This window comes from Melanostigma gelatinosum, assembly GCF_949748355.1.
Source record: "Melanostigma gelatinosum genome assembly, chromosome: 16".
Classification (NCBI taxonomy): domain Eukaryota; kingdom Metazoa; phylum Chordata; class Actinopteri; order Perciformes; family Zoarcidae; genus Melanostigma; species Melanostigma gelatinosum.
Genome location: NC_136649.1, coordinates 19,904,544 through 19,926,619, shown reverse-complemented (window position 1 = coordinate 19,926,619; position 22,076 = coordinate 19,904,544). Strand labels below are relative to the sequence as shown.

General features: G+C 44.4%; 3 protein-coding genes across 5 annotated transcripts in view; 2 read left to right on the top strand and 1 right to left on the bottom strand.

The window, feature by feature from the left end:
* sash1b (SAM and SH3 domain containing 1b) overlaps positions 1 to 11,499 on the top strand; it is a gene marked incomplete at both ends in the record, with an annotated part of 29,004 nt that extends 17,505 nt beyond the window's left edge. The window contains 18 exons of the mRNA XM_079286167.1: positions 619 to 747; positions 1,033 to 1,083; positions 1,537 to 1,586; positions 3,522 to 3,562; positions 3,915 to 4,001; positions 4,174 to 4,286; positions 4,598 to 4,699; positions 5,722 to 5,854; positions 6,427 to 6,827; positions 7,370 to 7,441; positions 7,539 to 7,676; positions 7,778 to 7,910; positions 8,213 to 8,382; positions 8,476 to 8,679; positions 8,920 to 9,079; positions 9,502 to 9,636; positions 10,869 to 11,275; positions 11,353 to 11,499. Of these exons, the coding sequence (XP_079142293.1) occupies positions 619 to 747; positions 1,033 to 1,083; positions 1,537 to 1,586; positions 3,522 to 3,562; positions 3,915 to 4,001; positions 4,174 to 4,286; positions 4,598 to 4,699; positions 5,722 to 5,854; positions 6,427 to 6,827; positions 7,370 to 7,441; positions 7,539 to 7,676; positions 7,778 to 7,910; positions 8,213 to 8,382; positions 8,476 to 8,679; positions 8,920 to 9,079; positions 9,502 to 9,636; positions 10,869 to 11,275; positions 11,353 to 11,499 (2,673 nt within the window). The remainder of the gene's footprint in view (positions 1 to 618; positions 748 to 1,032; positions 1,084 to 1,536; positions 1,587 to 3,521; positions 3,563 to 3,914; positions 4,002 to 4,173; positions 4,287 to 4,597; positions 4,700 to 5,721; positions 5,855 to 6,426; positions 6,828 to 7,369; positions 7,442 to 7,538; positions 7,677 to 7,777; positions 7,911 to 8,212; positions 8,383 to 8,475; positions 8,680 to 8,919; positions 9,080 to 9,501; positions 9,637 to 10,868; positions 11,276 to 11,352) is intronic.
* Positions 11,500 to 13,179: 1,680 nt separating this feature from the next.
* Positions 13,180 to 14,822, bottom strand: ddo (D-aspartate oxidase; the record flags this gene model as incomplete). 2 transcript variants are annotated; one of them, XM_079286056.1, is made up of 4 exons in its annotated part: positions 13,180 to 13,882; positions 14,016 to 14,234; positions 14,335 to 14,443; positions 14,651 to 14,822. In XM_079286056.1, 4 exons carry the CDS (start codon positions 14,820 to 14,822, stop codon positions 13,330 to 13,332), a joined length of 1,053 nt encoding a protein of 350 aa, XP_079142182.1. In that variant the 3' UTR covers positions 13,180 to 13,329. The 2 variants fall into 2 exon arrangements, with proteins under 2 accessions (XP_079142182.1, XP_079142183.1); XM_079286057.1 differs by having other exon boundaries at positions 13,180 to 13,888; positions 14,058 to 14,234.
* Positions 14,823 to 17,009: 2,187 nt separating this feature from the next.
* Positions 17,010 to 20,502, top strand: zbtb24 (zinc finger and BTB domain containing 24). 2 transcript variants are annotated; one of them, XM_079287201.1, is made up of 6 exons: positions 17,010 to 17,837; positions 18,031 to 18,198; positions 18,425 to 18,508; positions 18,594 to 18,677; positions 18,763 to 18,844; positions 19,449 to 20,502. In XM_079287201.1, exons 1-6 carry the CDS (start codon positions 17,024 to 17,026, stop codon positions 20,203 to 20,205), a joined length of 1,989 nt encoding a protein of 662 aa, XP_079143327.1. In that variant the 5' UTR covers positions 17,010 to 17,023; the 3' UTR covers positions 20,206 to 20,502. The 2 variants fall into 2 exon arrangements, with proteins under 2 accessions (XP_079143327.1, XP_079143326.1); XM_079287200.1 differs by having other exon boundaries at positions 19,332 to 20,502.
* The last annotated feature ends 1,574 nt before the right edge of the window (positions 20,503 to 22,076 follow it).

The following is a 22,076-nucleotide window of genomic DNA, read 5'->3' as shown; positions in this document are numbered from 1 at the left end:
GTGTGTTTTACGGTTGTCTGGTTCAAAACTAGGAAAGCAGCCGCATGAAAAGGTCACCAGGTCATACAACTCAGCAGAACTTCTCTGAAATGATTTATTCCTCCCGCATGGCGTATAATTCCAGGTAACACAATTGTAGGAAGCTAAGAAGGGTTACAGGAGGACAAAGAGTCCTCCCACTGAGTGACTCTACTTCTTGTGATTTATGGTTGACTGCACCGTGGCCTCTTGAGGCGACTGTTGGAGAGCTGAGTGAGAGTCGTAGCTGCGTCACATGGTGCTTCCTCTGTTCTGGGGGGGGGGGGGGGGGGGGGGTCAGGTCTGAGGAGGTGGAAGGGGGTCGCTGGGCAGGAAGACAACCAACTTAAGACGGGGGCAATATCCCGGCTGGATGTCTCTGATACATTAACACTCCTGGGGCTTTATCTCAGTGTTTCCTGGCTGTTTGTTTCGCTGGTGACCGCGCTAAACCTTGAAACAATGGATTGAACCGTCACAGTGGTCATTGTTTACAGTGTTTGCCCGGCCGTCTGGCATCAACCTCTGCTGGTTGTCGCTTTCCTGTTCTGGTCTGTGGTCACATCTGAGTGTTTCTAAATGCCTCGTTATCTCCTTCAGGATGGCTCGGTGGGGAACCTTGACGACCTGGTTCACGAGTACTCTCAGTATTACGGCACCTCCCTCAGTGACGTGTGTGAAAGGATGGAGGAGCTACGGAAACGCAAAGTAGTGCAAGATGCAGAGCTGGTAAACGAGTGCATCGGTCTTTTCTTATCAGTTTAAAGCTTAGGTCATCAAAACAAAAGTAACATATCGGCATTAAATCGTTTTCATCAGCCGTTAGTGCAGATGAAAACATTGACGTTGTAAATGAATGTCATGAGATTCAGATTAGTTGGTAGTGCAGTAACTGCAAAAGGCCTGCGACGTAATGTGGGTATGGCCGATGCAGTCGGATGAATATAATTTCTATTTCTGTGTTATGATGACACTGTAATTTGCTCTTCCTCTTCCCCTGCCTGTGTGCTTCAGGGAACAGTTGACTCAGCGGCCACATCATTGCAGCTCCGCTCTCAGATCCAGGTGAGTGTCCGGCTCGCAGTGTGTCAGACCCCAGGAGAAGGCGACTTCCTGCTGCCCGCGTGTGTCAGCAGACAGGCTGATAAAGAGGCGATGGAACGGCCTTGTCATTATTATCCTGAGCAAAAAAAAGAAAAACAACTCATTTGACTGACTGGTATGCAGAGAGCCGGCCTTGAGACTGTCTGCTAATGTTCGCGAGGAGTTCCTAAGAAATGTGACTCGTGGGTTTTGTTCCTACCAAATTACAAATGTATGAATACCTGAACGCCCTCTTTTGTTAAGCCTTGATCGCAGTTGATTCAGTCTGTATCAGCTACTTTGTCATCATTTTAAATGACTTGTTGCTTAGAGAAGAACACTATAACGAAGTCGATGTTACTTTTAAAACCAACTGTTCATTGACCCATTACTGCTGTGCTGTGTTGAAACTGAGGTTTTTTTCATCTCCATAAGGAATCTCTTGGACTCAGCAGCACCACATCCACACCAGAGACTGAAAGAAGGTGAGGAAAAATCCCAATTATAACTGTTTGTTTTAAAGGAAAGTTGGAAATCCACAATTTCAGTATTTGAATGTTTGTTTAGGCACCAGAAAGGCTCGGCATCCTTGACTGTCTCGGGCGACGCATCAGTGAGAACGGGAACAGACCAGTACATTTTGTAATAGATAGTGGTCTCATGGCTGTGCTATTATTTTGTCCAGATAGTGTGGATTGTTGTGGCTTCACAGACGACACTACAATCATTTAATATGAGTCATATTTACAGACTACACTCCTATCGTTTAATAGAAGTCATATCGCTCTTGGAAGCTGAACTGCGATGACTCCTGCTGTGTTATCTCTGTGTCACCCTGAGGAGACAAATCCTCCCTCTGCTTCCTGGTGCCCCCCCCCCCCCCCCCCCCCCCGTCACATTTATGAAGCGTTCCTGTGTCACCTATAAACTTCCTTCCTTCTCTCCATTGTTTCTTTTGAGGGATTTCAAAGCTTAGTCATATTTTATCATGAATAAATGGTGATGGCTAAAGATAAAGCAACATTTTGATTTGATTAAGCTTGTTGAAATTGAGCAATATCCTTTTTTTTTTTAAATGGATTTAGACATTTAGTTATAGTAAGAAACAGAACTGTTTGATAAAGAACCTAAAGGCATTCATTGGAAGCGTACACTGCCCCCCGAGTGGGACAAGTACATGATAATGCTGGAGGAAACTGATGGCTACCAGCATCAGAAACACATTTTAATAACTTAACAGTGTTATTTTTACTCTAAAGTCATTCAACTTTCATTGCCATTTTCATGCCGAAATATTTCAACTATTTATCGTCTCCTACATATTATTTACTGAAGAATTTGACAGAGGGAAAAGTGTGCTGATGTGTCATGCTACAACTCTGAATATTATGGTGTTTTGCTTTTTTGCATTGTTATAAAAATGAATCTTTGAGCAGTTTCATGGTCCTTTGAAGAAAATGAAATTAATGAGTTTTTGACACTTGTATTGATGGTTTAATTCGGCCATGTTCAAGATTTAATCACGCAAACATATATTTAGTGAATACTCTAGAGACACTGACTTTACTGAAAACCAGAGTGATAACATTTTCCAGGTGAATAAACGGCTGCTTAAGACAAGGTGATAAACAATAATTTCAGTGTTGGCAAAGTTAATATTTAATAATTAGGATACAGTAATTTAACCAAACATGTAAAAAAAACAAAAGATGTAAATTTCACTTTTTTTTTTGTAGCTGTGTTCAGAGGTGAACCTCTAACACTTCAGCAGAGAACAATACGACCACTGATCTCTCATCTGATCTACAAACTTATACTCTGATCCAACACCAGCAACAAGTGGAGAGGGAGAGGGAGGGAGAGAGAGGGAGGGAGGGAGAGAGAGAGAGAGAGAGATCTAGGCCACAAACAGCCCCGAGAGATGAAGAGTGAGAGACAGACGGACACAGAGAGTGAGAGACAGACGGACGCAGAGAGTGAGAGACAGACGGACACAGAGAGAGAGAGAGAGACAGACACAGAGAGAGAGAAGGAGGGTGAAAGTGTGCAGGGAATGCAGAGGCCACGTTAGCGCTGCTGCTGCAAAACCCTGACTGGACGTGAAAAAGGATCCATTGTTCCTGTGATGGCCGTGGAGCGCTGACCGCTGTTCATCAGCCAAGAGCAGCCAGTCTTTTCCATCTGTTTTCACTACTTTGACTAAGATGCTAGTGTCATGAGGAATAGTGCGCTTTTGTGAATTTCTTTTTTGTTTTGAATCTGACGCAAGTGGAGAGGATAAACAGACCTGTTGAGGGAGATGGTGGGATAGCGGGGAATGATGAAGAGAATAACTGTGACAAACAGGTACCGCTCTGTTCAGGGCTTCCACTCCCCGTTTGAACTCTTCACATGAAGTAAATGTTGTGTTTGGTTTTCAGGTTACCTGTGCACAAATCTAGCTCTGATGACGGATCAGGAGGTAAGAATGCATTTGTATACATTGAGATTGATGTATATTTTCACAGCCTTTTTACACTCGACTAAGCCTCGAAAAAGCCAGAAAAAAAGCCAGAAAAACTACTTTTGAAAAATAGTTTTATTTGTGGTTGTAGGTGATTTTATGTATTTCGATCAGTGCCTCTATTTAAAAAAACACCTTTATGTTTGTATCATGAGTATATTGTAACCTAATACTTAGTTTGTTAATTCAGTTCAGGTACTGGAGTTATTAATCGTTCACCTATAGTTTGAATATCACTGCGTATTTTTGTGGCGATGCTGTTTCTACTTTTTCTCTGCACTAAATGAACCTGAACTGTTGAACTGTACAGGAAAATGGGATGGAAAGAGAAAGAGCAAGTCTTTTTGGCAGAGTTTTCGAAAGTCACAGAAAGGAGTGTTGCGTCAGATTTCAAAAGGTATGTTCAGTCAATAACACAGGAGAAGAGAATGATGTATGTGGGATTGCTTGTCAACATGCGCACGTCTTCTTGTCATGTGACATTCATGATTCGTTTTGATAAAATGCCTAATTACAGCAGTCGGTTGTGTTTCGTCCTGTCAGCTGACGGCTCTTCTTCTACTTGACAGGTGATGACGTTGGTTTTGTGGCCAGTGAAATCACCATGAGTGATGAAGAGCGTATCCAGCTGATGATGATGGTGAAGGAGAATATGATCTCGATAGAGGAAGCCTTGGCACGGGTATGATGTCATGCATCCCAAAACTCTCCTCACCTCACAGATGCTGTGTTTTCTCCTTTTAATCAACTCTGACAGTCTGCTGTGGAAAACGAACTGTTGCAGATGAAATGGGTCAACTCTTTTACGACTGACCTTTTGAAGCCAAAATGTAAAAAAAAAGGAGCAAATTCGCATTAAAAAAACTGGACATGATCTGTCCAGGAAATTGTTTGACTGGAAAAGTTAACAGCATGTTCAGCTTTGTGAAAGAAATAACGTTTTAATGAAGGCATATGGTAAAAACATTGTTTGTTTGTTGTCTTTTTCTGCAGCTGAAGGAGTTTGAAGTACAAAACAAACAGACGTGCCGGTCCGATACCACAGAATGGACCGATCCCTCCAGCCTCACCACAAATGAGTCATTCAACTGCAACGTAAGTCTCTAAGCTCCCAGTCGGAGGGCGCCTTAGTCGCTTTTTAACGTTGAATCGCAACTTCGGGCTGTGTTGTGCGTGAGGGCCTCTGATCTACCGGTGCCAAGGCTGCCGAGCTGTTGACGGTGCCTCTCTCGTTGCCTCTGTCCCTGTCCTGGCGATGAACCCGGGCCCCTCTAAAGCCCTTCAGCTCAGGGCCCTCACCCAACTGCAGGGCACTGGGCAGACTTCTATTCAGCACTGTCAAAGCGCTAACCCCCTATTGTGCTGCAGTGAGCGGCTGGATTCCGCACAGTGCCCGGTTGTGCAGGCCACAGCTCTTTTATGCATGGGTGAGGTGATTAGGGGCTCAGGTGCAGGGCACATTTTTCAGATTGGTCTGGATGACCTGACTATTTCTCCTGTGTGTGTGTGTGTGTGTGTGTTTCTCTTTCTGTCTCATGGTTGCACGTCTGTTGCCCCCTCCCCTGTTCTTTGTTAATTACAGAGCATCTCTACTGGCATTGAGTTGTTGCTGTGTATTTAAAATCTGCTTTCATCTCGTCTTTTGACGTCTATTCTGGGATGTACATACCGCTCATGTTTTGGTCAGCAGACTTAAAAACCTCAACATCTGTGACCCGAGTCTTCAAACGTACCACCGACCTTTTCACGAACCATCGTTTCATTTGAAGGTGAAGGTGATTTCCAAGAAGCTAGCTTTTAGTTTTTTCCCACGACTAGAATGCAGAGCGTACGGGGCAGCTGTTAACGTGGGCTTCAGTGTCATCACTGTGGTTTCCAACCACATGTTTATATTCAGCCACATGTCGCTTCTACAGAATGCTCAGCGGGTAGCATCTACATGCACACAGCTTATATACCTTTTATTGTTTAATGCAAGTTACCAAAAGCAGAGAACTCAAATAATCGGCCTTTCCACTGGTAACAGTCCACTATGTACAGACCTGTTGTGCTATTTTACCGTAACTCTCTGGTGAATGTTCTCTGTGCTTAAGATTCTCTCCGGTCTCTCCTATCAGCCTTGTGACCTGTCAGACAATGAACAAGAGGAATCTGTGACGTTCAGGAGACTCCACAAACTGGTCAACTCAACCCGGAAGGTGAAGAAGAAGCTGATCAGAATTGATGAGTCCAAGAGGCCTGGAGCAGAGGGTACTGAACCATCTGACTTTATCTCATGAAGCCCAAGTCGATGCGGCAGCCACTGTAGTGTGTTTGAGTCTTTGTAGAACCGTCTCACTGTCCTACTATGTGATGCTACTTGATCAAAAGTGCAAGTGAAGTACGGTAGTTTTTTTTTTTTATGCCAGTGAAATTGTGTTTCCATAAGTGAAGCCAAGATGTGAAAACTACCAGGTGTTCACAGTAAAAACATACGATGTTTATGAAGAGGAACACCACAATTATGAATGTGACGCAGAGTCGAGAGACAATATCAGTGATTGTGCCCGATCTAATGACTGTTTGACTAAAGATCTGTGCTGCAATAACAGTAGCTCTGCCTCTGAAACAGCTTGTAGACTGTTAGACACTCCAACACAACATAAGACAACACATTCAAACTGGGGACAATACCGTGTTTGGGCTGATACCTGATATTTTAAAAAGTCCAAACTTATTTGTAGTCAAATCTTAAACTTGAGCATTTCTTTACATTTTTCTTTAATATGTTGACATTGTATTGTATATTTACCTTCCTCCATTCTCCTCTTTTTACCCTCCAGAGAGCTTAATGATGGATGGACTTGCTTTCGGAGATGCCAGCGCCTCACTGTACTCAGGTGTGCAGAAGAAGCTTGCCGTTTGCCCCGTGGACTTCCTGGCTTCAGCTCTGCGGGACCAGCTCTCCTATGACAGGGACTCGGACAGCCTGACCACCTCCCCCTCCTCCAGCAGCCTGGACACCTGCAGCAGCCAGAAGATCTTCCAGGCCTTTAGAAAGTCGAGTAGAAGCCCTGTTCATCAGGAGACATGTGTAGCAGGCGAGGTGAGGGAGGCGGGGGAAGGCACTGGCTCTTCCGCTTCTGAAATGGATGGTTGCAATCATGAGGAAGCCAAAATCGCTCGCTCTGTGACCGATGGAGAGCTCCGTCACCGGATCCTCAGCCCGCTCAGCCAACATGGGGTCAGTAGTGAGTTCATAGCAGCCTTTGTTAAGATTGTTGTTTGGCGAGTGGTGCATGTTTAAAGCTGCTGCACTGACTTAATATATCCTGCAGTCGTCACATCAACTCCACTGATATCCATCAACATTATGCAACCCTGCATGCACTGTTCCAGCTTCTGAGCTGATGCTCGTTAAATGGTAATATAGTCCAAACCAGTTTGAGAGTCCGTGATGGGTGACCACTTCAGGAAATAATAGAGGCCATTCTGTATAATACTGTCGACTGTTTTCATTCTAATTGGTGAGTTTCCAAAGTCAGTCAGTGGTTCTGAGAAAATGTTTGTATTTTCCCCTCGTGGGATCTGTGGTGACCTGACCTGCTGCAGGAACGTATGTGCCCCTTGTTTCATCTTAAAAATAATTCAAATTGTAGCAAAAGTGATGCAACAGGTGGCTGGATGAACGCTCTTAATAACTCATTGTACTCTGCACGGGAACCCCCCAACTCCACCGACATCTCTACTTATGAGTGTCCTGCTTTTGTTGTTTGTTTGATACAGAGAGCTTGTAGCTTCGGAGGTTTTGACCTGACGAACCGCTCACTGCATGCGGTCATCAACAACGACAACATGGTACGTAGCCGTCTTTCTTCCTGAATTTTCATACACTGGATCAAAATAAATAGTTTGTTTATTTGCCTATTTTCTGCTTTTTGTGTCTGTGCATTAGAATAAAGACGGAGATGGTGTGAGGGATCCCGTTAAGTCTCCAACATCTCGTATTTCCCTCGGCAAAAAAGTCAAGTCTGTGAGAGAAACTATGAGGAAGCGCATATCGAAGAGATACCACTGTTCTCTCGCTGAGCAGGTACGCACAGTCGGTATCGCACAGCAGCATCTGTCACTCGTTAATGTGGTGACGATTTTGAAGCATAGGTAATATTTTTTTTCTTCTTCTGTGTGTCCTAGTCGAGCCCGGACCGCGTATGCAGCTGCCCTCACTCCCCTCAGAAGGACTGTGACTCTGTAGAGAAACCCAAACTGAAGCCAGGAGGCTCTGTGGAAAGCCTGAGGAGTTCCCTCAGCGGACAAAGTTCCATGAGTAAGTCTGTGTTTACAGTGTGTGTGTACGTGCCGGGTCTGAGTGTACTGCAAATAATTCTGTTTGTTTTAAGATGACCCTGGAACAGCAGATGTGTGGTGTTTGTCAGAAAAGTGTTTCATGGTCAATATTGGAGATAGTCTGAACTTCCTGGTCTTATTGTATTTTTCTGTGTGGATAACTGTGTAACATCTGGTGCCTCAGTCAGATTCCAAGACATGAAACATATTTTTCAAACGCTAACAGAGCCGTGCAGTCTCATGTCCTTGAGTGGTTGATTTGTCTCCGTGTGGTTTGTGCAGGTGGTCAGACTGTGGGGACCACCGACTCCTCAAACAGCAACAGAGAGAGTGTGAAGTCTGAGGACGGGGAAGAGGATGAGCTGCCGTACCGCGGACCCTTCTGTGGACGCGCTCTTGTTCATACTGACTTCACCCCCAGTCCCTACGACACAGACTCGCTCAAACTTAAGGTACGAGCACGTTATTATTTAGCCGGTGAATTACGCGTCATGTAGCGATGATATCGTATCAGAAACTCGAGCTCCGCTGGTCTCGTCTTGCAGAGTGGAGACGTCATCGACGTCATTAGTAAGCCTCCGATGGGTACGTGGATGGGAATGCTCAACGGTAAAGTCGGCACCTTCAAGTTCATCTATGTGGATGTCCTGAATGAAGAGGTGAAGCCCAAGAAGACACGCAGGAGGAGGAAGGCCCGGCAACCCAAACCCACCTCTGTGGAGGAGCTCCTTGATCGCATCAACCTCAAAGTAATAATCTTCGTCAGACATGAAATAAATTGGTTCTAGCTGTGTTTAAAGAAATCATTTTTCTTTTGCCGAGATTTGGATGAGAAGATTGACACCACTCTCATGTCTCTGTGCTTTATATAAACCAGCCGACGGTTAGCTTAGCTTACAGTAGCATGAAGACTGGAAACGAGGGCAAAAAGCTATCCGTGCCGTTGATTATTTTTTATTTACCCGTTTGCTCACCCCCTCCCCCCACAGGAGTATCTCCCCACATTCCTTTTTAACGGCTATGAGGATCTGGACACATTCAAGTTGTTGGAGGAGGACGACCTGGATGAGCTGAACATCAGAGACGCCCAGCACAGAGCAGTGCTGCTCACCGCTGTGGAGCTGCTGCAGGAGTATGATGGCGGGTCAGGTAACCAACACCTGAGCGCCACATAAGACTCCAAACATAAATAGCATCACACATGTAGAGACACATTGAATAATATTCATTCAAGGTTGAAATGTTCGTACAAAATGTTTCATTCTTCCTCATAACATAACACTCACTTAATAGTGAAAGGATGGATTACAGAAAACCCTGCAAAGTCTGATTAGATTAATATATATATCTATATATACTATATATGTCTGACATATCTGTGAAGATTAGTTTCAACTTGTTTTGAGAGTCCTTCACCTCACAGTTTACACTCCACAATTTTAAGGAATCTCTTGATGTGTCTGTCCTTGTTATCTTCAAAAGCATAAAGCACAGGCTGTTCCCCAGCAGTTATCACTGGAGATCATGAGACGTGACTGTCTGCCCCCTGTTGGTGATGTTGTGCATTGCAGGAAGCAGCGACCCGGAGCGAGGCAGTCAGTCTGGAGGCTCACAGGAGAAGCTGCTGCTGCTGGACAGGCGTGGACTCGCGGGAGACTCCCCGCGGGACTCCGGCTGCTACGAGAGCAACGAGAACCTGGAGAACGGTAATGACAGCCTGAGTCGCCTGTGAACACTGCCCACCTCCTCCCTCCTCCTCCTCTGCCCTCTGTGGCCTCATCCTTCACTAGAAAGACCCGAGCTGTCTTCAGTCCTCCTTGATGCTCCAGCATTCAAAGCCGCCAAATTCAGCTTTCCTGCTCTTCTGGAAAAACTCTGTCGTCACATTTACTGCTGGTGCTCTGTTTCTTCTTCAAGTCATTCTCTCTTCTGTTCCGGCGTCATTGAAACTGTTTTGCGATCACCTTTTTGTCTGTTAAGGCCTTTTGACAACGACATATCTTGCCTTTCTTTACAAACATGACATTCTCAATACAATATTCAAAAGGGGACAACACGAGGTTTATTACGGGACTAGAAAGTTCACTTCCATCACATTGAACCGAGCAGTGACCGGCAGACATTTTTCACACCCTTGAACAAACTATACGTGGAGCAGCTTCTACGTCTGCTCACAAATAGATCTGCAGTTGAGTGGTGAGTTAGCTGTGCGGTGTTTTTTGCATTTGCTGAAAATGGTGACTGTTGAACCGACGTGTGAGAAGATTTACATAGTGCTAAAAAAAAAAAAAAACTTTATCAGCAATTGCAGTACATGTTGACTGTGAACGCTTGCTTTATTCACAGCTATATCATTCTTATTGTGGATATTTGGTTTGGCTTAAGTCTTAAAATTGTCAAAGTGGGAAGAGTTGTGCTTATAGTAAATGAGGGTGTGTGTGTGTGTGTGTGTGTGTGTCAGAGCAGCCACACTTGTACAGTCTATTTCTCTCAAGATTTTGCTGTTTGTGTGTATATTTTTTTTTAGCCCAGTAAAATATAATGTTGCGCAATATTTTATCATGCGCCTGAAAACTGCATAATGCAGAAGAATTAAAATATTTACTAAACAGTATACTTATACTTGTTAAAATATGGCATTTTGTATAATTGTAAATGCACTAAAACGTGGACTTAAAGCAACTTTTAGTTTGGTTTAACACAGTTTAAGGTCAAAGTTCAACTTCTTCTAACACTTCTGTGGCATTTTCTGAAGTGTGCTCCTGTCGGGGTTGAGCGTGAGGAATAAACTGTCCATGCTTTACCAGTCTTGACTGCTTGCTTCTTTTCTTTGCTTCGTCATTCATTCGGCGCCGCTGTTTTCCCTCATCAAGTCAAATACATGTCACCGCTGACCGGCACCTGCATGATCTGCACACACTTCACTTGTTTATTTCAGGAAGGGACAAAAAGACGTCTTCATCCATGAGCAGGTCCTCCTCCGGTTTTGAGTCAAGCCACCTCCCGTCCCCGGAGTACCCTGCTCCCCCCCAGACCCTGACCTCCACCAGCGCTAGTAAGACTTCACTCCAAAGTAAACCAGAGTACCTGCTCTGTATCTCATCACCGCAAAGACCCCCGAAGATCAGCTTAAGTCTCCTCAGCCCGGCAAAGGGTCATCTTCCCAGTGGAGCCACAGCTAGGAGTCTGAGCTGCACGGAGCTAAGAGGAAACCCAGCAGCAGATCTGCTGAGGCGGAGTGTCTCTCTGACCGGCCTCCACAGAGCGCCGGAGAGAGAACTCATCCACCCTAAAAACTGGAGCCTGACCCCCAGCGTCAAGACCGAGGAGAGCACACCGCACCAAGTGAATTCTCAGAAACATTGCGAGGTCATGTTTCCGGCCTCCCAATCCTCAACCGCGTTATATAATGCTGTGCCCAGCACTTTGAGCACAGACACAGCAAATGTGTTTCCCCCGAAACAAGCAGAAACGACGCAGAGCACACACTTCCAGCTGCCACCCACAACTCCAGCAGAAAGGTCCAATCATCCTTTGACTACACCGTCCTTAACAAACCCACACCCTGAACCTGTACTCGCAGAGACCGCCTGCATGTTCAACTACCCAAATCACATTTCGTCAGAGGACAGGGGGAGTCGTTCACGTTCGGCTAATTCTGAAGCTCGCCGGCTGACAAGGAAAAGAAATAAGAAGACATCCATAAACTCAGTAAACCTGGGTTCCCTGACAGAAGAAAGGCTCCAGGTCCACAGTGTTGATCTGAAAATAGAGCCACTTTCTGACAAAGTATTGGCCTCAAAAGCACAGTGAAGTGTTACTTCACTGTGCTACAGATGTTGACTGCAGCTGTTGGATGCTGACCGTCTTAAAACCATGTTTTTTTTGTACAGAATGTTTTAAAGGAGCAGTGTGTCTGATTTGGTGGCCTCTAGCTGTGAGGCTGCAGATTGCAACCAGCTGAATACCCCTCTGCTCTCCCCTCATATTGCAAGCGTTTTGGAGAACTACGGTGGCCTTCAGGTAACTTAAAAATACGAAAGGCCCTCTCTAAAGCCTGTGTAGAAACATGGCAGTGCATGAAGAGGACCCGCTGCATATGTAGATATGAAGGGCTCATTTTAAGGTAAATAAACTCTCCAAAAATACACTTTCTATTTTCAGGTGATTGTACACTAGAAAACATACAAATTCATATTCTCTTACATTTCTGCCAATAGATGGCCCCAAAATTCAACACGCTGGTCCTTTAAATACATGTCATTTTTCCAAATCACCAATTATTTCTGAAAATGCAACCATGTATTTGCAGTGTGCCGTGATGCATGTCCATCTGAGGTAAAAATGCAAGCGGAGAACCGTAGCTTGGGTACATTTTTGCACAACAATAACCAGACCGTATAATACAATAGATATAAAGCGTTGTCACATTCTTATAGGTTGATGTGGATTACACCAAACACAAATTTCCTTTTTAGTTTCTTTGAAAATCATGTTTTCAGTCTAGTAGAATTATTCCTGCCTCGGGTAACGTACCTAAAGTGTAGACGGTGTTAAGTTCATATTACTAACCGTTGTACACCTTCAGTCTGGTGACGGTGTGGTCGACCTGGAACACCCCCGTCTCTATTTCAGATGTTCTCCTTTCAGCTGAATCCAGTTTGTAGAGGAGACTGCAACTGAGTCCAGTTACACGGACATCACCCCGCGGCAGTGAGTGGCCATTTACGGTTCATCAAACAAAGCCTTTATTAATAACTATTCATTGATTGATCTAAATGCAAGTACTGGTGGCAACTACTGACACACGGGAGAATACTATACATCACAATGTATTTGATGCAGTAAACAATCAGCAGTTTTAAGGCACAGAAATCTAATTTCCAGTGTTGAAACAAAGTTTAGCAATTTAAACGGTTGAACAATTGGATTCCACTCAGCAAGCATTTGCATTAGATGTTAACAAGAGCTGTTTATTTCACATCGGTAAATTACGTAGTGTTTTCCTGTTCATTCATTTCAGTAATAAAGATTTCTTTCATATATTCTTTGTAAAAATGCTGAGGAGTTTGTTAATCACTGCTCTACTTTCACATCAATAAATGTTGGTATCTTTCAATTTAGTTCAGTACAGAAGATCTCAGTACTCAAAGGCAACTGTATTTAAAAATCTGTAAATATTACATTCTCTCGTAACAGATTCCAATACAATTGTTCACCAAAATTTTTCACATACTTTTTTCTTCGCATCATCACACTGTAAAATGTAAAACCTACAGCAAATTCTTAAGATTTAAGTTTTGATTAGTTGTCTGTGTTACTGGCAAGACGTCTTGTTTTTGTTTTAAAGATAAGTGTTATTGGCACAGATTAAAGCAGGATTTAGTGGCAGACCCGGTTCACAGTTTAGCCTGTCGCGGCATTTCATGAAGGCACTGCCTTACCAGCCCCAGTGCGTCCAGGGCGGTTCCCCAGGCGAGGGTGACTCCCGAGCCTCCGTGGCCGTAGTTGTGGACCACGGGGACCCTGCGGCCCTGCAGCTGCACCACCTCCCTCTCCACCCTGGGGTTCCTCCTGCTCGGCCTCAGACCGACCCACTCGCCGAGAACTTTGGCTTTGCCGATGGACGGCTCCAGCCCGCTGCAGCGCTCCAGGATGCCCTTCGTGTCGCCCTCGTCCACGTGTAGTCGCCGGTCCCCCTCCTGCCTCGTGCCGCCTATAGTGACGCAGTGCATGCCGGGGTAGATGTAGGTCTTTCCATCTCCGTCTCTGATGAAGTGCTGCAGCCAGGGGGCCTCCACCTTGAGGACCTGCCCTCTGACGGGGTAGACCTTGTTGTCACCCACCAGCAGTTTGGAGCCCAGACCAGAGCAGTTGACGATGACGTCATAGCTGTTGCTTAATTCCTGAAGACTGTTGACCTTCCTCTGTTCCACTAGACCTCCAGCTTTTCTGAACCTTTTACCAAACAAGAATTTATGTTGTTATAAAGAGCGTCTTAAACTATTCATCTCAGTGGAATCGCAGTGAAAATTAAACTGCAATTATCTGTAAATTATTGTTGGAAAAATGATAATGACCTTACACCGTTTGACCTGAACATGCGAGTTTAACGTGGAAGACGAACCTTTTCTCGAGCCACGGCAGGTAGTTGGAACATTCACATTTAATGGTGGTGTACGCCTGTCCAAACTTGTGTTCTGGAAACCTTTTCAATTCACTGTCGGTCATGACTCGAAAGCCAATCACAGACTCTGACCAGAAGGGTTTCTTATCGGCCGGCACGTCCTTGAAGATCTGCCAGCTGGAATAGAATCAAAACAATGGACGTAAAACGATCTATTATCCATCTATTTTATGAGTACTCGTCCCTTTTTTTTATAGACCTGTATAACAATCGCTACCCAGAGCTCAGCATTACTCCAGCTTCCGGTGAGTGTTGGGATTGAGCAATAGCCAACAGGTGATCGAAGCTGTTCTTGAACCAGCGTCTTTGTCTTTCCAAGGGAATATCTGACAGAGAAATGGAGTCAAATCAATCATTTTCAACCAGCAAACCTGTGTGCTCTGTATGTGCACGTAAAGGGGTGGGGATAGAATATGAATTTATGATTAACATTACAAATTATTATCATCCTGGTAAATTTGTACAGACTGAGGAACATTGTGAAATATAACAGTCGGTTTAATGCATTTTCTAAGAGGGAGATTGTTGCGTACCTGGAAACTGTGCAGCAAACATGATCCCAGCAGCGCCATCGCTGGTGGTGTCTGGACTGAACTTGTCAGCCAGCAGAGTCACGGAGCAGAAAGGGAGAGCCTCAGCGACGCAGACGGCGGTGGAGAAGCCGATCACGCCTGCTCCCACCACTACAACACGGACACTTTTCATCCTGGACAGGCCTGCGTCTCAAACTGGAGGTCAACTGCCGGTAGAGAATGTGTGTCACATGGTGCAAGACAACCTTTGTCATGAAGAAGTTAATCAACACCGACTCAAACCTTAACTGACTGCACAGTCCAAGGAGCACTTCATTCCCCCCCCCTTAAAGCTGCAGATTATTCCAGCAGTTTTTCACTCAGTTACAATATTCAGATATCGGAAAAGTACAAATATCAAAACTACAACTTTTTACAGCAGAATTGCCATCGTTTGATTATATTATTAAATACCTCTTACTAATACATAAATGTGTAGATAAACATCTTATTGTTCGAGATTTTATATAGTGATCATAATGTGTAATCTGCACTAATACCTTTAGCTGTCAACTATATATAGTTAAGTTTAAAGTACTATATTGCCATCATTACTTGTGCTCAATTTTTAAAGTGGCATGAAAAATGGAAATATTCCCAAAGTACAAATAATGTTTTAAGTGCAGAAAGCCTGACCGCTGTTAGTCAGGGAACTACACCGGACTTTGTATCATCCCAACACAACTCCTCACACCTGACTCATGGGACATGATATGGCCGACAGCTAAACTGTGACGTCACACGAGACCACTCCATATTGTGACATAGTGTAATAACATGGACATTCTATATTAGCCATGTACCTACAAGATCTGACATATTATGCAACCCCACCAAGACTGATCCCTCCCACGCTTTATGTTCCAATCTGATTTTGTGATTGTATATATTATATTGTATTTGCACCTTTATAACCGTTTTTGAGAATGTTGCGCTGACAAAGCGTCTTATACTGAAGAAAAACACAGTCCGTGTAAAACTGCACCTGGCGTACGTTGTTTCCGGCTGTCACTTGTAATGGTGATCACGATCACGATCTCAAGCTTCCAATGCATGTCAGTACGTGTTTGTTTCTTCTGTGTTTAAAGCACGTGCAGATCGTAAGCGACTACGATTATTTACATGAAGAAACAAAGTCCACTTCATAAAAATTGCCCGTTTATTCAGATGATTTCTTCTGACTAGTTGCGTGTTTACGTTTCAAACGAACATCTTTGTCAGCTGTGCGTAAATCTCGTCAGAAACCCAACTCTCGCGATAGGTCGGTCACATTCACCCTCTCCGGCGAAGTGGAAGGTAAGGTCCTAAAAGCTCACTGCTATGTTGAGTTACGGCGCGTTTCGTGCGCTTAAGCTGTTTGGATCCCGTCACAAACAGAAACGTCCTTTAGTGTCACACTATCAGGCTCAAACGTTGTCATTTGTGCAGGCTTTGGCCTGTTTGCTGGCTAGCAGCGGATGCATTGTTTGGGACGATGCAAGTTAGCTTGCTTGCTAACCCTGAAGTAGTTCACATCGCTGCAGGGTTTATCTGCAGTGATGAGACCAAACACTATAAACTCTGTGTGGATGTGGTAACGTTAGTACACAGTACTTGTAGAGTACCATGTTACCAAGTTATGAAAGGTATAGTCATGTGAATGTTATATATTTTAATGTTTGCGAGCCTAATTAATCGGTCAGCCATTGATCATTTAGGTAATCAATGAATCCGGTGTGTCATTTATGAGTAAAACCAATTCCAAACACTGTCTCCAGCTTTTGGAAATGTGAGGTTGTTTTTCTAACTTTATTAATTTGTCTTTTGGACAGTTCAGATCAGCAATATTTATTATCACCTTTGTTTTATAAAAGGCATTTTTAACTATGACGTTCATAGACTACAGTGTTTTCATCATTAATGAATCTGTTGATTATTTTTTTAATTGTTAAAAATGTCCATCACGATTTCCCATCTCTGGCATTTTAGAGCCAATAGTCCAAAACCAAAACATATTCACTTTACAATGATAGGAAACACAACAACGCAGATAATCTTTCATAGAAATGAATTTAAATGATAAATGATCAGATTTGTTGATTCATTTTCTGTTGATCAACCAACCAAGCAAGATTATTGACTTAATGTTTCCTCAACTTTTCTTTTTGCAATGACAGTTCATTGATTCAGTAGCGCCGAGATCGAAAAGTGGCCGATCTATATCTATATATCTATCTAGTAGTGTAATCGTGTATTGTACCTGTTTCTTTCTCTGTCATGTGCACTGTACCCTGTTTTAATAGAGACTTTCCTTTCATTGCCTGCAGGAACAGAAGAGATCGTTTCGAGGAGAAGATGTCCCAGAAAGCAGCAGACAGGACCTCCTCGCCCATGGCCCTGCATTCAGATTCACACAAGCAGAGCATCCTGAGCAAATTTGACAAGCTCAGGAAAAGGGACCTACTGTGCGACATCACTCTGGTCGTGGAAGACGTGCACTACAAGGCTCACAAAGCCCTGCTGGCAGCAAGCAGCGAGTACTTTTCCCTCATGTTCACGGCAGAAGATCAGATCAGTCAGTCGACCTACCAGCTGGATGGCATGGCAGCCAAGATGTTTGCAGCGGTGCTGGATTTCATCTACAGCGCCCAGGTGTCCGTGGAGGAGAGCGCCACAGAGCAGCTTCTGGCCACGGCTCGTCTGATGGAGGTCCACGACCTCGTCAAGGTGCTCACTCAACTCTCGCGCTCTCCTGCAGCGAGTAGAACTGAGCAGGTAAAGGTCGACATGACCGTGGCTCCAGATCTGTCCAAATGCAAAAGAGGACGGCCAAAGAAAAATGTGCTTGTGACCGAGTTGGAGGAGGGAAGTGTGACATGCGAGAGACTGGCTGGAAATATGGACCGTGGTGATGTAGTTACAGAGTCGTGTACTAAAAACGATGCAGATTGCAACACAGCAGCCGACCAGAGCCGCAAGAGCAAGCGCAAAATCAGGCCACCGGTGAAATACAAGAGCTACAAGGTGAGCAGCGACACAGCAGGAGGGGAAGAGCCTGGGAAGAGAGGCAGGAAAAGGAAATACCCCAACACGGAGCCCCGGTGCGAGGACTGTGGCAAAGTGTTCAAAAACCACCTCTTTCTAAAGATTCACCAGAGGACTCACACAGGTAATCTGCCTCGTGAGTTATGATTCATGGCACAGGACTGAAGACTTTTAAGAAACAAGCTTCCGACTGCAAACATTTCTGTGGACTTGTGTGTTACAGATTGTTAGATCCGTGTTCCATTAGGACTGACACGGGGATCACATTAACCTCAGTGCTGCTACTCCGTCACTGTGTTTCATGATTGTTTCCCCAGGAGAGAAGCCTTTTCGGTGCCTGGTTTGTGGAAAGGGTTTTACCCAGAAGCACACTCTGCTGGTGCACCAGCGCATGCACACGGGAGAGAAACCGTTCGTCTGTACCGTCTGCTCCAAAGCGCTGTCCACCAAACACGCCCTACAAGAGCACATGAACCTCCATGAAGGTAAGACAAGTATCAAGGCAGTGCTTTATTTGCTGTTCTTTGGATTTCACCTTGTGTACTGTATATTGTTTTTTATACAGTAAGTTTGTGATGTAGTGAAACATACGACATTTTTAGAAATTTAATTAATATTGATTACTTTTCCCATGAAACACCAGACACAATAGTCTGTCCGTGCTTTGTTCTCTACTGCTCTGCTGTGAATGAATCCTCTTGGCACCCTCAGGAGGGAAATCCTTCAGCTGTGATAAATGTGGGAAGAACTTCACTCAGAAGAGGCAACTTAAAAGCCATTACCGAGTTCATACAGGTGAGAATCACTTCAACAGCAGCAGGTTCGTTTTCAAACAGTCACTCTAACAGCAGATTACTGTGTTCTTTGTTTTTGATGAAAGGCAAATCTTTACCAGAATGTGCTCAGTGTCATCACAAGTTCATGGACACGGCGCAGCTGAAGAAGCACCTGAGAACTCACACAGGTAAAGTAGACAAGCTGTTGAAACTGTTCAGTTGTGTGACACTAATATGTGGAAGCACTTGATGACATCGATGATATCCTCACAGGTGAGAAGCCGTTCACCTGTGAGATCTGTGGGAAGTGTTTCACAGCCAAGAGCACTCTGCAGACTCATATCAGAATACACAGGTGAGAAGCATATTCTATTTAAAGAGCTTTCATTTATTCATAGTGTGACGTCCACTCAACAATAGAGGAGGAAGTATTCAGAGCCTTTATTTCAGTAAAATATATTGTGTTCAAATTCCTACTGAAGTAAAAGTACATTATGTAATATCAGCAAAACGTAATTAAAGTTGAAATAAAGTCAAGATATTTGTAATCTGCCGGAGCAGGTTAGAGGGAAATGTCTTAGGGGAAACAACTCGACACTTTTTTTCAAAGTGAACGGGTTCAATCTTTAAGAAAATGTCGAATTGTATCATGTTTTTCAATGTAAATCTTCATCTTAAAAGTAACTTCAAACCAAAGCTGTCAAGTAAATGTAGTGAAGTAAAAAGTACATTTTATAAAGTGCAAAATATAGATATGATCCATTGTTAATATAGAAAATGTTGAATAAAGCAGCTTTAACATTGTGAACAAACTTGATTAAACTCCAAATGTCCTTTTTCAGAGGAGAGAAGCCGTACGACTGTAACGTCTGCAACAAATCGTTCTCAGACCCCAGCGCGAGACGACGACACGTCGCCTCTCACTCGGGGAAGAAGCCCTTCACTTGCTCCTTCTGCAGCCTCTCGTTTACGCGCCTGGACAACCTGAAAACACACACCAAGTCACACAACAAGGAAAGAGCCGCGACACCCGAAGCATCGCCAGATGCAGCGGACGCCGCCGCAGCGCCAGAGGAAGTGCGGAGCATCCTGCAGCTGCAGCAGTACCAGCTGCCCTGCAGCTCTCAACAGGAGATCCAGCTGGTGGTGACGGGAGACGTGGACAACATTAACTTTGTGCCGGGTCAGAACCAGGAGATCAGCATCATCGCCACAGAGGGGGACACGGCAGACGCAGCCCACCCCAGAATCACCCTCCTCGCCCAGTCGTCGCACCAGAACGTGGCTCTGGTCACTCAGGGCGGCGTGGCGGACCAGAGCCCTCACATCCAGACTCTCAGTATGCTCGAGGGCCAGATGACGCATCAGCCTGAGCAGATGCACGTCATCACCCTGAGTAAAGAGGCAATGGAGCACCTGCAGGCCCATCACGGTCCCCCGCAGCCCCTTCAGATGGCGCAGCGGCCCGTCCAGCAGCTGCAGTTGGTGCACCAGCCGATCCAGCACCTGGCTGTCGCTCAGGACGTCCCGCAGGGGCCGGCGAGCAGGGAGCAGCACGGCCAGGCCATTCACATCAGCAGCCAGAGCAGCCAGCCCATCTCCATCAGCCAGACCAATGAGCAGATCTCCAGCCACCACATCCAGGGACAGACGTTCCAGATCCAGGCCGGGACCGTCTCCTACCTGTACACCACCGGGCTGCCGCAGGACAGCTGAGTGTGGGCCGAAGCCTGACGGATAATGCTGCTGCCTTACATTAATAATCGGGTAATGGGCGAAATAAATGCAAATTCTATTTATTTACATTTTCTGTCAACCATTTCCCAAAACAAACCATCATTTATGTTTTTCTCCTCGTCAGCACACAGAGACTTTGTTTTATTGTGAAAGTGGGAAAATGTCAACTCAACACAATGGAATGACTCAATGGTGTTTATTTTGAGACATTGTATTTTCAATTGATGATTGCATCATTGCTCAGTCTTACATGAAGAAAGTGTGACGGGAACGTGAAATATGGATCAAACTGTTTCACTGTGTTTGGAGGGGAAGACGCATGTACAGTATCTGACTGTGGAGGACATGCTGAAATATAATGGACAATAAAATCTCTGTCTGTGTAGAACTGTGGTTAAATGACATTATTCATGTCTAAATTATTTTCTACAGCATATTAACACTTCTTTATGATCTCACCTGGTGTAGAAGTGGAGGCAGACTGTCAGGAGTGTCTTCTAAACTCAAGACTGAACCGGCAAAGCTTCAGTCACCTGCATCCAGGAGGAGGGTTGTTAAATATCATCAGGCTGTAAAGCCTCGAACAAACTGTTTCTGTCTGACCTGAAGCCCTCTCGTCAGTGCATGTTCTCTCTCCACACAGAAGGAAACATCTTTTGGAGGCGGAACGGAACTGAAACAAAGCTAGAAATTAATTACACAAAAAAAACTTACTCTTGCCCAACCCGCATTGAAAGCTATGAAGAAAGACGACATCATGAAATCTTTATACGAATTAAAAGTTGAATTAATTTCCAATAAAATGCAACACTTGCCGTTTTTACTACAGCCTTCTGTCTGGTAGGACCAAGCTAATGTTAGCAATGTTTTAGCATTACCCTTGTCGTGGCCACAGAGGCCTTTGTTCAAAGTTAAGGAGTCAACAACAACTCATGTTCTGGTGAATATATAACCAGTGACATGACAATCCAATAAGTAGTTAAGATATTTCAACCTGAACCAAACTGCTGGACCGACCCGCCAACGTCTCCCTCCCGACAGTGAGGCGGATTTGGAAGCTGCCAATATCAAACGCTGCGTCAACAATTCAGAAAATCAGTTCAGTTTTACACATTTAATTGTAATTATTGTTTTTGATAATCATGTTTTCACTGAGAATGAATCTAAAAAAAGTTCCAACTAACGAGCAATCTCGACATATTTCCAGATTTATCTAAAATAATCTGTTTCCAATAATAATTTGATGGTTTTCCCACAAAAAACTAGAGCGTCAGTGTAAGTTGCCTGCTGGACCACCATTGGCTTCCAAACTAGTTGAGACGTCATAAAATAATCCTGAACGTGTGAAACTCTGATTTAAGGTTGGCACAGAGAAACTTTACCCCTTCAGCAGATTCATTTAAAAAACAAAAAACTCCACATACATCGTGAAGCTCAGACATCCATCTAACAAAGAAAATTACATTTTTGAGTGGATGAGGGGGATTTAATTAAGTTCCACCTACCTGGCAACCCAGACAGCAAAACAAACGCCAGGAACACATCTGACACACAACCATCACCCGAGCTTCCACACCTGTAGCATCTGGACGGCACTGCTTCTTGAGCAAATCCATTCTGGCTTTGTTGATACTTACGTCAACAGAATGTTTTTAATGTACAACACATACTGCAAATATTTGATTATGCACCAGTTGTTGAGCAGCACCTACCTCAACAATCGTGCATTCAAACGCCTTGACTTAATCTCAGCGGGTCCATTCCTCTTGGATACAGTGTGTGATTGGCTCTTAGCTCATGAGGTGATTACCCAATAGCAAATCGCCTCCTTGGTGCCTGCAGAGTCAAAT